The following is a 14,913-nucleotide window of genomic DNA, read 5'->3' on the forward strand; positions in this document are numbered from 1 at the left end:
TCTTGATCCTCTTTGATCTGAGATTGCAAATGCTTTAACAGTCCAGGTGCTTGGGAGCAACAGCCGCAGAAGGCCATTGCTTTCACATCCTGCAAGTGAGCTCCCAATGGCACCTGGTGGGCCGCTGCGAGTAGCAGAGAGCTGGACTAGATGGACTCTGGTCTGATCCAGCTGGCATGTTCTTAAAATAGCGTACAAAGACCAACTCCTCTTCTACAGGGGCAAGCGAGCTATTCAATGTAGTGATGGCTCATAGCCACTGACTGGACAACCTACTCCGACAAACTAAGCCAAAGCGTTGTTTTAAAGTCATTAATGAGACACAGAGAGAAGGATCTTAGTGGGAAACAAAGCACATTTTATTGTCCTGCTCCTTTTTCATCCTGACCGGGGAAGGAGGGGCTGTGGTAGAGGCACCCCCCCCCCCCCCCCCCAATCATCCAACCATCAACCGCCCTTCATTCTCCCCTGGCTCTCCCACCTTGAGTTTCTTTGCCACCAGCTCTCAGTCCAAAAACCAGCTTTCCCCCCAAGGTGGAGCTCATCAGTCTGGGATCTGGGGCGTAGGGGGCTTCTCTGAGCTCAGAGCTTCCACATACCAGTCGGGCAGGAAGGTGTACTCGGAATCGTGGTGCACGCTGAAGGAAACGGGGTGCCCTGGCTCCCAAGCGAAGAGATGAACCAGCCTGTGTGTGAGAAGCAAAGGCTGCGTCAGAAAACCTGGAAGAAAAAAGCTCTGAGCCGAGAGGCAGTTCTCGCTCTGAATTATTCCGAGTCGCACGTCACCTTTTAGGTTCCAGTGTCAATGGACTTGTGTTAACTGCGACCGCACTTGGAGTGCTGTGTTCAGTTCTGGTCGCCACATCTCAAAAAGGATATCGAAGAGATAGAAAAAGTGCAGAGAAGGGCAACGAGGATGATTGAGGGACTGGAGCACCTTCCCTATGAGGAGAGGCTGCAGCGTTTGGGACTCTTTAGTTTGGAGAGGAGACGTCTGAGGGGGGATATGATTGAAGTCTATAAAATTATGCATGGGGTAGAAAATGCTGACAGAGAGAAATTTTTCCTCTCTTTCTGCGCCAATACCTAGAATCGAGGGGCATTCATTGAAAATGCTGGGGGGAAGAATTAGGACTAATAAAAGGAAACCCTTCTTCACACAACGTATGATTGGTGTTTGGAATATGCTGCCACAGGAGGTGGTGATGGCCACTAACCTGGTTAGCTTTAAAAGGGGCTTGGACAGATTTATGGAGGAGAAGTCGATTTATGGCTACCAATCTTGATCCTCTTTGATCTGAGATTGCAAAGGCCTTAGCAGACCAGGTGCTCAGGAGCAGCAGCAGCAGAAGGCCATTGCTTTCACATCCTGCACGTGAGCTCCCAAAGGCACCTGGTGGGCCACTGCGAGTAGCAGAGTGCTGGACTAGATGGACTCTGGTCTGATCCAGCAGGCTAGTTCTTATGTTCTTATGTCACTCCTTTCTCTTCACCCTCCTACCTTCCTGTGCTCCTTTCATTGTGCTATAATGCCAGGCGCCATATACCGAGGTCTGTTCTTTTCTCACACATATCTGTTTTCTATTATAACACTTTCACTTAGGGTTTCCTTTCCCACTAGAAACTGTATGGCTTCATCCACCTCCAAATTTGATTTTTGTAAACCTCTCTCATAAAGCTGCCGTATACGAAGTCAGAGCACTAGACCTCCTATCTCAGGGGAATTTTTTCCCTATGTTTGTTTAACCAAAGCTGCCAGGGATCGAATTTGGGTTCTTTGGAGTGGAAACTGCTAAACCGCAGTCCCTCCTTGGATTATTGAAACAGCAATCTGAAATGGACTCACTCAAAAGAAAGAAGTCCCATTTCAGTCAATGGAGCTTACTCAGAGGAAAGTGTTCTGAGGATCGCAGCCTTAACATGCTTGTTTGCTTATGATCCCTCTTCTAAGTTTCTCAAATTGCCTTCTGTTAGGTTTACTTCAGACTGTAAGCTGGAGAGAGAGATAATCGGGGCAAGGCTGCCTGTTTGCAAAGCAAGACCTTCTGTGGTTGCAGGATGTTTGACTAGTACTCACTTTGGATTGTCCTCTGTCACCACTTTCTTGACAAAGCTGAGAAAGGCTGCGCAGAAATTCATGCACACAGCCGGCTTCCAGCAGCCTGGGTCTTCCTGCCAGAAAAAGAAAAGGAAGCAGAGCATTGTATTGTTGGAGGCTTCCACGGCCGGATTCAACTGGTTGTGGTGGGTTTTCCGGGCTGTGTGGCCATGGTCTGGTGGATCTTGTTCCTAATGTTTCGCCTGCATCTGAGGCTGGCATCTTCAGAGGTGTATCACAGAGGGAAGTCTGTTACACAGACACTGGGCACAGTGTGTAACAGACTTCCCCTCTGTGATACACCTCTGAAGATGCCAGCCACGGATGCAGGCAAAACGTTAGGAACAAGAGCCACCAGACCACAGCCACATAGCCCGGAAATAAAGCATTGTTTAGTGCCAGGTATATCCACCCATTTCAGCCCAATTTATGCCCTTAAATAAATACAGAAAACAGCTTAACATGGTTGAATGGCTGCAATTTCAACAGACTGTGCAATGGAGGTCTGTCTTTCCTAAATCCAAGATGGCAGCCGCAAGTCTCCATGAAGCTTCAACAGAAATGGCGCCATCAGCTGCATTCAAGGTCAGACTCACCCTGATGAGCTGAAATATTTTCATGGTCTCGAAGGTCTCCAGTTCCACCACGCTGCCGTCTGGTCCCCGATAACCAGCCACGATCCGTGACACGCCGGGCAAAAAGGACTGGGCCCACCATTTGATCATCTTGTGCCTAGGAATTAAAGAGGCAATGGCGGAATTAAAGAGGCAATGGCCTTTCCTGAGGGCAAAACATAGTCTTCCATCTCTCCTGCCTGAGAATTAATGAGTCCCATTCCTGTCTTGATTACAGTATCTGACCACACTTGTCCAGCCACAAAGCAGCTCAGTGGCTGAGTCGCTGATCTGCCTGCAGAAGGTGCCAGGTTCAATCACACCGTCGCCAGCTAATTGAGTCATGCAGTTCATAATGTGAAAGACCTTTGCCTGCATCCTAGGAGAGAGCTGCCGCCAGTCAAAGTAGATGATATTGACCTTGGTAGTCCACAGGTCTGGTTCAGCGCAAGACAATTTCATATGGTTCTGGTGGGTTTTCCGGGCTGTGGCGCAGGAGGTTAAGAGCTCCTGTATCTAATCTGGAGGAACCGGGTTTGATTCCCCGCTCTGAGCTGTGGAGGCTTATCTGGGGAATTCAGATTAGTCTGTGCACTCCCACACACACCAGCTGGGTGACCTTGGACTAGTCGCAGCTTCTCGGAGCTCTCTCAGCCCCACCTACCTCACAGGGTGTTTGTTGTGAGGGGGGAAGGGCAAGGATATTGTAAGCCCCTTTGAGTCTCTTGCAGGAGAGAAAGGGGGGATATAAATCCAAACTCTTCTTCTTCTTCTTCTGTGTGGCCGTGGTCTGGTGATCTTGTTCCTAACGTTTCGCCTGCATCTGCGGCTAGCATCTTCAGCGGTGTATCACAAAGGCCCCTTCCGCACACGCAAAATAATGCATTTTCAAACCACTTTCACAACTGTTTGCAAGTGGATTTTGCTCTTCCGCACAGCTTTAAAGAGCACTGAAAGCAGTTTGAAAGTGCATTATTCTGCATGTGCGGAATGAGCCAAAGAGAAGCCTGTTACACACTGTGTCTAGTGAGAAGGGAAAGTTTAGCGGTGTATATATTGTCCATGTCCCAGGGTGGGGAACCTTCACCCTCCTACCTTGTAGGAACTTGCTGTGCAATATATATGCAGGCGAAACGTTAGGAACGAGATCCACCAGACCACGGCCACACAGCCCAGAAAACCCACCAGAACCAGTTGAATCCGGCCGTGAAAGCCTTGGACAATACAATTTCATATGTTCTTCGGGGATGATCCCATTTGGTCCCTGAGAGGACCCAGTGGGGACTTGGATGGGACAACACACACAACTTGGGAGGTACTCTGAGGCCGTGCGTGACGACATTCCTGCCATTCTGCACACCTGTGAGGTGGGGATGTTTTTAAAGAGTGGTTGGGAACATGTGGTCAGATCAGTGATGCACAGTGGCTCTTTTGAGCACCATTCTCCAGTGTAACACCTGCCCCGCTTTTAAAAAAACAAACAGGCAAGGCCTTTGCTCAGTGGGACCTTGTGGTGGGCAGGTGGGTCTCACCTGGAAACAACAGCCACTGAAGGAAAGGGAAAGCTGCGAGGGTCCCTGAAATGCAGGCCTTACACCAGGGTTTGACGTTGATGCGACTCGTTTGGTTGGTAACTGCAGATGTGGCTCTCCACAGAGTGAGTACCGGTGAGACTAGAGCACTCACCTGGGACATGGGGGAGACGCACGTTGAAATCCCTCAGGAAAGAAACTTGCGAAATAAAAACTCACGGACCCAACAACCTTCTTTATACGCACTGAAATATTTTGCCTCCTCAACCTCAAAAACACGGAAGTACTGGCGGCTCTCTCAAGAGAGCCAATTATTACAAGTACTGTTATTGTCTGTGAAATAACTATATTGGCGGTGTGTGATTACACAGCCCCCGACCAAACTTCGGATGAGAGGAAAATTAACAGATGGAGGAGGATGGAAAACTGAAAACAAAGATGAAACGCCAAGCCAGAAGTCTAAGGAACGAAGGAGTCGCCGGCGGACCCCGAAATGGAAAGAGTTACATTAAGGGAATGAGTGGCCGATAGAGGTACATAAGCTTAACAGTGGTCATTAAGTCTAGCACAATTAAATTATGTAGGCCAGTGGCATCCAGAACATTTTACAAGAAGAAGAAAATACCACTTCCCATAACAAACAGGCTTGTTGAGGAACCCCTGGGTGCTTCGCAGAGTTCTGAGGGACAGGTTAGTGCCTCAGGATGTGCACAGTCCACAAGGAGTGTGGTCCAGGCCTGTTGGGTCGCCCTGCCACCACCTGCATGTTGCAGGAAGCCACCTGAACGGGGTGAACAGGCTGTTTTGAGACACAATGGTAGCTAAGGGGAAGAAATCACTTCAGGACCGCATCTCTCTGCCTTTCTAGTTTAATAAACCTGTCGGACGCCACTTATATTTATACTTGTATTTATTATATTTATTATACTTAGCTTTTATTGTTTCTATCGCTGCTTTTAAAGGTTTTTAGCTATCTTATGATTGTACTATGTTTATATGTTGTGCACCACCCGGAGCCCCTCAGGGATAGGGCGGTATAAAAGTCTAAAGAATAAATAAAAATAAATAAAAAATAAACCACTTTGGCCCAAAAGAGGTCTGAAGCTAAACTATACGCCCCCTTTCACCTACAAAAAAAGCAACTTACAGTTCATTTCCTTGGAACTGTAAATGTAACATTCTGGGCGATTCCGCACACGAGTAAAATAGGTTCGACCCAGTTCCCTGAGAAGGGTACTAACCTAGGTCGAAGCCATTGTTGTTCCCCACTGCAACCAGCTTGATCCCAGCTCAGAGGGCGGAATCATCCTGTGCCTCTTCGCTGCTCCGTTCCGATTGGCTACTGTTCTACGGCCATGTTCCGTCTATCCCCACACACGTTATAAAAAAAACTGCCAGAGGAATGGAGGGACGAAGGTGGCGTTTTTTGATTGGCCAGCTGTACGCATGCCCGAAACACTCAGCTGTGATTGGCTGAATGGGGGACTCCTGGCACCAGAGATTCCGCACTTTACTGGAATCGAAGGCTGGCGAAAGAAGGTTCGAGTCGCTGGTTCCCCTTGAAAAGTAGTAGTTCCCAACTGAAGTCGGACATTTGACCATTACATGGGGCGAAGCTGGTACAAAACCACGTCGATCCCAGTGGTTGCGCGGAACACTTAGGTCGAACGCAGCTCGAACTTAGGTCGATAACCCAAGTGCGGAATCGACCTCTGAGAAACTTTAAGACCCTGTGTGTGCAGATCTCACATTCTGCTAAACGCCTCCACAAATCAACCTAGCCTGAAACACCCTCAAGAAAGTCCCCCAAAAGATACCTCGTGCAGAGCCTAGGCTCAGTCCCACCTCTTTAGACTAGCAGCAGCTCTCTAGGGCCAGAGAAAGGGTCTTCCCAACCCCTCTCAACTGAGATGTGTGTTAGCTGGAGTGCAACGACCCTGTGGCCTACAGAATACAAAGCAGGTGAAACTGCCTTGCACGGAATCAAGCCACTGGTCCATCACATTCAACACTGTCTACTCAGACTGAGTCTCAGGCAAAGATCCCTACTACCTGGAGATACCGGGGCTTGAACCCATAACCTTCTGCATGCCAAGCGGATGTTCAGCCACTGAGGCACGGCCCCTCTCAACACTGAGCCTCCTGGTAGAAGTTCTAGTTCTGTCTCTCACCCCTTTCCAAATGCAGCCCGCTGGACTCCGTTTCCCTGCCAAGCATCCAAAATGGGTCCCCTCCCCCTGCAGCCTAAAAATTGTACTTCCTGTCCAAATAGATGGAGAAACGGGGTGAGGATTTCACGGCAGAGTAGACCCACTGCTAGCCACTTGCAATGAACAGGTGAACACAGGAAGAAGAATCTCCGTTGCTTCTCCCTCCTGCTTACCTGTAAAAACTCCTCCTCTGAGCAGGGCTATGCATGACCTTGCTGGTCTTTAGCTCCACGTAACAGCTCGGCGGGTCAGGCCAGGGGCTTCGAGGGTCCGTACAATCCACCTCGCCCGAGAACAGAAGCGAGTGCGTTCCCAACCGGGTCCGGATAACTGTGCAGAAGCCCTCATTCGTATTCACCACCCTAGTCGGGTCAGGAATCCCATCAGGGGTATCTGGGATGGAAAGAGACGTTTAGCGTACGCAGCTCTGCTGAGCAAAGGATACAGGTGAGGGCAGGAGAGAGAGGAGGCTACGACCACGGCATCAGCTTTTGCAAAGGACGGCACAGCTGGTTACAAGATTCAAAAGGGAAGGAATCAAAATATCTTAGGCTCATTCCGCACATGCAGAATAATGCACTTTCAAACTGCTTTCAGTGCTCTTTGAAGCTGTGCGGAATGGCAAAATCCACTTGCAAACAGCTGTGAAAGTGGTTTGAAAACGCATTATTTTGCGTGCGTGGAAGGGGCCTTAGAGACTGGGAGCAAGAAGTTCCAATTCTAACAAATACTTCAATTGATCCAGTAGATTCTTGGCTAAAAATTTTCAGTTGGGGCCCCCAGGGAGGGAGGGCAGCGTAGTACAGCCCCACCTCAGAAGCTAAGCAAGGTCAGTACTTTGAGGGAAGACCTCCAAATAAAACTCTGAAGAGGAAGGCAATGGTAAACCCTCTCTGCTTTTCGCTGCCCTGTTTCCCTGAAAATAAGCCCTAGCATGATTTTTTGGGATTTTTGGAGGATGATTGAAATACAAGCCCTGCTTCAAAAATAAGCCCTAGTTACAGATTCCCAGGCACAACTGATCTGGTCACATGGGGGGTGCAAAATTATGGGGGGGGGGGGAATAAGACATCCCCTGAAAATAAGCCCTAACACATCTTTTGGAGCAAAAATTAATATAAGACCCTGTCTTATTTTTGGGGAAACACGGTAGCCTTGAAGGCCTTTTGCTGGGATTGCCAGAACTTGATGGCATTTTACACACATAGGTGCCCTTGATTAACTGTGCCGCATATCTGTTAAAAGTTAGTCTAAGAAAGCATTGTCATAAAAGAGGCATTCTCTCCCAGATCGGGGATGCCTCTTCTGGGGGATACTTTCTACAACATATATATGCGTCGGGGAGAGAAAAAGGTTTCACTCCAAGCTATTGTTTTTATTCATATTAAATAGTTCAACGCATCGGTCAACTATAAGCCACACCACAAAGATTTATGAAAACGGGTGACGGTTCGAATTGTTATGATGTCGAACAGGGTTTTGTGGGTGAATCAAGGGAGGTTTCAGGTCCTCAGATAGCCATTAAAAAGTGGTCCATGGGGATCTCCAGCCCTCCCCTTTTACTACACTGCTCACTAGTCACACATGGCACGTCAACACTCTAGAGCACAGGTGTCAAATTCGCGGCCCTCCAGATGTTATGGACGACAGTTCCCATAATCCCCTGCGAGCATCATGTAGTCCATAACATCTGGAGGGCCGCAAGTTTGACACCTATGAGTTAGAGCATAGGTGTCAAACTCAGGCCCTTCAGGGGTTCATGGACTACAATTCCCATCAGCCCATGCCAGCAGGGCCAATTGGCCATGCTAACAGGGGCTGCTGGGAGTGGTAGTCCATGAACATCTGGACGGCCTGAGTCTGACACCTATGCTCTAGAGCCACTATTCTTCCTGGTTGCTCCAAGGCGATCTTTATCCACAATGGGCGACTGGGCAAATAAGCAGCAGCTTCTATTTCTGGGCGAGAAGTCAGGCTGGCCCCTGGATCCTCTGAGAGGAGGTTTTAGAGCACAGGTGTCAAACTCGCGGCCCTCCAGATGTTATGGACTACAGTTCCCATCATCCCCTGCCAGCATCATGCTGGCAGGCATCATGCTGGCAGGGGATTATGGGAACTGTAGTCCATAACATCTGGAGGGCCGCAAGTTTGACACCTGTGTTTTAGAGGACAGGGGTCAACAGGAACTCCTGAGAGGGCGGGAACTGCAAGGCTCAGGACCGAGGGAGCTTTCCTGGGGAGGCTCACCAGCGCACATGTACTGCTCGAACTTGTAGCCCATGTAGGTGAGCTCCTTCAGCAGTTCCGAGCGCTGCTCCCGCTGCCTCTTGGCAGACTCGGTCTCAAACTCGCTGACGTAGAGGGTCCCGCGGAAGAGGCTGACCGCCAGAAGCCACCCGTCCTGCTTTTCGTAGGGGGTGGTGAGCACTTTTGTGAGATGCCCCCGCCACGTCACAAAGTCCGTGTTCAGCAGCTGTCTGCAGAGTGGGGAGAGACAGGAGGTTAAAGGAAAACAAGAGAAGGGGAAAGGAAGAGCCTCAGCGCCGGCGGTCGAGTCCGTCCTGGGCACGCACGTCCTGCGGGAGTCACTCTCCAACACTTCCTGTCAACGGGATCTGAGGTTGCAGCCTTCATAACGTCAAAGAGGGCAGGATAACGTGCAAGGGCTTGAGGGAACAAGAGTCACAGCCTTGGCTAAGGTGGGGAACAGATTTTGGAGGTCCGCAAAATCCAGCAGTGACCCATTTTTATTTGGCAGGAATCAAACTAAGTGGGATTTTTGCACGGGGACATTCTGCGATTGCGCCCTACAGTCCTTGCTCACAATCCGTGCCCGCTGCGAACGAGCGGCTAATTCTGCATCTCGTTTAGAGGCTTCTTTTCATTGCTGTCTCTGGGGATTTTCACTGGTTTAGGGTTTCGGTTTTTACGGGACAGGCTCGCTCCTTTTCCTCTCTCTCGGCCAACTCCATCTTGCTTTTCCTCACCCTTTCTCCTCGGCACCCTGCAGCTGCTTCCGGTTCTGAGCGACCCACTGCAGCAAGTGATCCAGTCCCTCGCGGACGTTTTCACTTCGCTGCACGTAGCGATCGAGGTAGCCGTCGCGCAGGTCGAATCCGGGGACGGGGCCTTCCATCGGAGGCGGGGCGTAATAGCGGAGCTGCTGAGCGCTGCCGTGGTAACGGCGCTGGGAGTCCAAGGAAAAGCGTCCCACTTCAGCCGGCCTCCGATAAAAGGGGAAAGGGGCGTCGTACCGAGATGGGGTAACAGGCAGCGTGAGGGGGGGCTTAGCATTGCTCTTTTGGCTCTTGACGGCTCTGTCTTCGGGGGTGTCCTTTTCGTCCCCTCGGTCTCGCTTCTTGAAGCAGACGCCGGGCTCCATTGGTGACTGTGAGCAACAAGGGAAAGGGACTGTGAACTTGGGACAACCAAAACCACATCTTCTACCAGAAAACACTTTACCAGCTAAGATACATTCACAACTGTACCCAGGGCACAGTGAACCATGCCCTTATTTTCCCTGGTTCTTTCAGTCAGAAGAACAGACACATAGATCAACTTCATTACCTGTTGTAGTCGCTCTACAGCAGGGGTCTGCAACCTGCGGCTCCCCAGATGTTCATGAACTACAATTCCCATCAGCCCCTGTCAGCATGGCCAATTGGCAGGGTCTGATGGGAATTGTGGTTCATGAACATCTGGAGCGCCGCAGGTTGCAGACCCCTGCTCTATAGGAAAGGGGCTGTGGCTCAGTGGCCGAGAACCCACTCTGAGGTAGTGCATTCCACTGTTGAACAGCCCTTACAGTCAAGGTGTTTTTCCTAATGTTTAGGTGGAATCTCTTTTCCTGAACTTTGAATCCATTACTCTTTGTTCGAGTCTCTGGACCAACGGAAGACAGGCTTGCTCCCTCACCAACATGACATCCCTTCAAATATCTAAACATGGCTACCATGTCACCTCTCAACTTTCTCTTCACCAAACTAAACATAGCCTCGTAGGCCCCTTCTGCACAGGCAAAATAATGTGTTTTCAAACCACTTTCACAACTGCTTGCAAGTGGATTTTGCTATTCTGCACTGCTTCAAAGAGCACTGAAAGCAGTTTGAAAGTGCATTATTCTGCATGTGCGGAAGGAGCCTAAGTCTTTCCTCATAGGGCATGGATTCCAGATCTTTTACCATTTTGGTTGCCCTCTTCTGGACACGCTCAAGTTGGAATTTTAGATTCTTGACTGATACTCTATCCACAAAATGAAGCGTTTCGCATACCGATTTTTGTCCTGATACTGGAAATGATACGCTTTCTTCTCATATTCTGCTTCAACTGTTTCAGAAAAAATACAACAACCTTAGAACTGATTTGAGAACTGTATTACCAACAGGATTTATGCTCCTTTCTGATAAGATAAAAATGGCCAAGCTTCTAAATAACTCTAATGTTGAAATCTCTGACGCTGTTGCTATATTTTTACTCTGTGTACCGCAAGTTGTGAAATAATGACCTTCTTATTGTATTGGGAATTCTTGACACACAACGGTTTTATGCCTAATAAAGGTTTTGGATTTGGACTGATACGCTAACCACTGCACACACATCCTAATCTGTAATGTGGCATTAATAATACTGATCTACCTTAGAGGGCTGGTGTGTGGATTAAAGAAATAATACACCAGACACTTTTGGGATTCAGAAGGTCTTATAAAATGGTAAAGTAGCGTTTCAAGCACCCACATGAACAGTTTTAACACAGAATACACCTGGGGGAAATGGGGAAGAAGGAACATATTTTGAGATCAATCTGTTTCACTGGGATACTTACTATTTATTGCAGCATGTGATGCAGGCAGACTTGCAAAGATCAAACCAGGCTTAAACACTGAACTTTCCTCCTCTATTTAAACGCCTGGAACCAGCCCCAGTTATATTAAGAGAGAAGAACGCAAGTAAGAGCAAGACCTTTATCGCAAGCATTTTTTAAAAAAAGGAAACGAGTACAATTGTACATGAAAGGCTGTCAGAGATCAGCTTTGGATATTCAAGAACTCCTAGCTCAAGTTATATATCTATCCCAGAGGTGGGATGCAGCCTATTCGCACCTATTCGGTAGAACCGGTTACTAAAATTTTCTCAGTTCGGAGAACCGGTTATTAATGATTAACTCCACTAGGGACAAGGGGGTAATCTCTGTCCCTGGGTACAACAAATCTCATCAAGTGGGGGATGCAAAATCGCCCCCCAGGGCCTCCTGCGCCCCCCCGGCACCCCCCCATGTGTGTATGAACTGTATGAAATAATACTATATATAGTAATTCCATTTTTTTGTTGTTCATTGGTATAACAGTTGGGAAAGTATTATAGGTAAAGATTTTTCATTTTCTTTTTTTCCCCTTGAAATTTATATTGGAAAGAGAGGAGTTGTAACTACTCTTTTAGATTAAGGATTTTGGATCTCTCCCTCTGTTAGTTTTCTTTCAAGTGGAATAGATAAAGTAGTTATAGGAATCTGAAGGGGAACTAGAAAGTAGGGAGGGAAATATGGGAAGGAGGGAGGCAATATAGGATGTTTTAGTTGGGGGGTTGAGAGAGATAGACAATTAGATATGTTTCTAATATGTTTCTAATATGTTTCTAATATGTTTATTATTATTATTATTATTATTATTATTATTATTATTATTATTATTATTATTAATTGGGTTTATAGACCGCCCTCCCCCGGAGGGCTCAGGGCGGTGAACAACATATAAATGGAGCACAATATCAGGTTAAAATTCAATAAATATAAGTTAATACGGCTCTAATAAAAATAAACCCTTCCCCATTAAAATGCAGCACTATTAAATTAACATTTAATGTAACAATTGTAAACAGTTTTTGGTTTCTCTCCTTATGTTATTATTTAAAATCAATCAATATAATTATATAAAAAAGAAATAATACACTACCATACGGTTTATTGCTTTTGTAATACTTTAAACAGTCATTATTTGAATCTAGAGGCGGGGCGAAGGGGAACTGCACCTGGGGTGTGCGCGCCCTGTGTCCTTGCCACAGCCCCGCCCAGGAATGCCCCACCCCTGGAATGCTTGGCCACGCCCCGTCATGCCCCGCCCAGCCCCATTGGCGCTACGCCACTGTTTGAATCCCACCACCATCGGAACCTGTTACTAAAATTTTTGAATCCCACCACTGATCTATCCTCTATCCCCATGATCACTCTGCCACATATGGCCTGTTCTGATGGTGCAAGACAGTCTCCTTGCAGTTAGCTAAGCAGGCATATGGATCTGGTCAGTGCCTGGATGGGAGATCCACCTGGGAACCCTCCCTATGTAAACTGTCTTGAGCTGAGCTGCAGGATGGGGAAAAGACGGGATTTCAATGCCATGCAACACATGTGCTTCCCCTTTAATATTAGCAACGCACCAAGAGCGCGCAGCTCACCAGTACTGTGAAAGGTCACTTTGTAGACCCGTTGATCCACTATGGAACAAAACCTTCCGTTATGAGCCAATAGATAGTCCAGGGCCAGACAGGGCCCTTCTGCACATGCAGAATAATGCACTTTCAATTCACTTTCAATGCACTATGCAGCTGGATTTTGCTATGAGGAATAGCAAAATCCCCTTGCAAACAATTGTGAAGGTGGATTGAAAGTGCATTATTCTGCATGAGGGACCCCCGTACTGGACTGTAATTTGATGTAGCTCCTCAATTTCCTGCTGTAACTCTCGGATAATCAGACCTGTTGCATCAACAATCTTTTCGATCCGACAAGTTAACCCCAATGTACTTGGTCGATTCTCTTGTGCAATAATCCCTGGGTAATTTCAAGGGTTGAAACCCTGTAACAGACCCACTGCAGGTGATGCTGAACCCCAGCCCGTGGACTGACACTCCTTCCTCCCTTCCAAGGCTCTGGAGAGGGCTATACCATCACTGTCCCTTCCAAAGGCCCGCAGCCAATCAGAGGCGAGAGAATCCCCAAATCCCCAGCTCCCGATCCGAACGCTCTACTTACCTGAGGTGACGTCATCGACGCGCGCCGCCGATTCGCGCTCGAAAACGGTGCAGGGTCGGAGCAAAGGTGCTGCGAGGTTGGCGGGTTCAACTCAAGCCTCCTTTGTGTCCTCATCAAGCCGCGACCGAAGCGAGACTGCGCCGAATTGCGCTTCTGAGGCCGGATCGTGGTGACGTCATCTCAAGGCACCGGTTAAGAAGAGGAACCCGCTGCCCTTCCCTGTTCTGGGGAGCTTGCTCATAGAGGTCAAGGCACAGCCAGTAGATGGCGCTCGCGGCCCATTTTTTTTTAGACTGGGCTTAACTGGACGCTTTATTCATTTATTTATTTCTACCCCGCCAATCTCCCAAGGCCGCTTACATGTAAAAACCTATAAAAATAATACAACAGTATAAATAATATAAAAGTATAAACATTAAAACCAATTCCAACAAGATGGCATAGAAAAAACCTACATGGACACGTAGAAGACAGATGTGTGCATGGGTTCCACCCCTTGCAGTTCCAAGACATACTAAACATGGCAAAACTCAGTGGGACCTTGAAGCTTCATTGGATGGCGTACAGAAGGATAGGGGTGCCAACTCCAAGTTGGGCATGCCTGGAGATTGGTGTGTGTGTGTGTGTATGTGTATGTGTTTGTGCGCGCGCGCGTGCACGCGCTTGCAGACGCAGAGTTTGGGGCTGGGAGAGCTCAATGAGATGTAATGCCATAGACTCCATCCTCCAAATCAGCCTTTTTCTCCAGGGGACTGATCTCTACGGGAAATCTGGCATCTGTTATCTGCGTATTTTGCAGAGAAAGATAAATAGATTGAGGGCTGGAGCTGCCGACGCTGAATTGAAAAATTCCTGGACATTTGGTGGTGGAGACAAGAGAGAGTGAAGTTTGGGTAGGGTTGCCAGCTCCGGGTTGGAAAATACATGGAGATTTGGGGGTGGAATTTGAGAAGGCAGTGGTGTAGTGCCAAGGGGTTAGGGGGGGACGTGTGCGTTGGTGCGAGGGCGTGGCAGGGGCGTGGGCTGCATATGTGCCCCGGGCGCAGATCCTCGTTACTCTGGCCCTGTGAGAAGGTCATGGTTTAGGGAGGGAAGGGACTTTAATGAGATATAATGCCACATGGGGCACCCTCAAGAGCAACCATTTTCTCTAGGAGAACTGATCTCTGTTGCCTGAAGATCCATTGTAATAGCAACTGAACTGACAACACTACATTTTGAAAAAGGAGAGACCTCAGTGGGTATATGATGTCAATCTCTTGCAAATAATTTTTATGAATTGTCGAAGGCTTTCACGGCTGGATTCAACTGGTTTTGGTGGGTTTTCTGGGCTGTGTGGCCGTAGTCTTTGTGGATCTTGTTCCTAACATTTCGCCTGCATCTGTGGCTGGCATCTTCAGAGGTGCATCACATAGGGTAACACAGAGGTGTATAC

At 48.2% G+C, this 14,913-nt stretch overlaps 1 protein-coding gene across 2 annotated transcripts; it reads right to left on the reverse strand.

Annotated features, from left to right (window-relative positions):
* Positions 1-337: 337 nt before the first annotated feature.
* On the reverse strand, positions 338-13,630 carry DXO (decapping exoribonuclease). 2 transcript variants are annotated; one of them, XM_048489403.1, is made up of 8 exons: positions 13,479-13,626; positions 11,277-11,360; positions 9,442-9,842; positions 8,702-8,931; positions 6,628-6,847; positions 2,695-2,830; positions 2,078-2,172; positions 338-686 (listed from the first exon to the last, which is right to left on the reverse strand). In XM_048489403.1, the coding sequence occupies exons 3-8, from the start codon at positions 9,834-9,836 to the stop codon at positions 545-547; spliced, it is 1,218 nt and encodes a 405-aa protein (XP_048345360.1). In that variant the 5' UTR covers positions 9,837-9,842; positions 11,277-11,360; positions 13,479-13,626; the 3' UTR covers positions 338-544. The 2 variants fall into 2 exon arrangements, with proteins under 2 accessions (XP_048345360.1, XP_048345359.1); XM_048489402.1 differs by lacking the exon at positions 11,277-11,360 and having other exon boundaries at positions 13,479-13,630.
* Positions 13,631-14,913: the final 1,283 nt, after the last annotated feature.

This window comes from Sphaerodactylus townsendi, linkage group LG03, assembly GCF_021028975.2.
Source record: "Sphaerodactylus townsendi isolate TG3544 linkage group LG03, MPM_Stown_v2.3, whole genome shotgun sequence".
Classification (NCBI taxonomy): domain Eukaryota; kingdom Metazoa; phylum Chordata; class Lepidosauria; order Squamata; family Sphaerodactylidae; genus Sphaerodactylus; species Sphaerodactylus townsendi.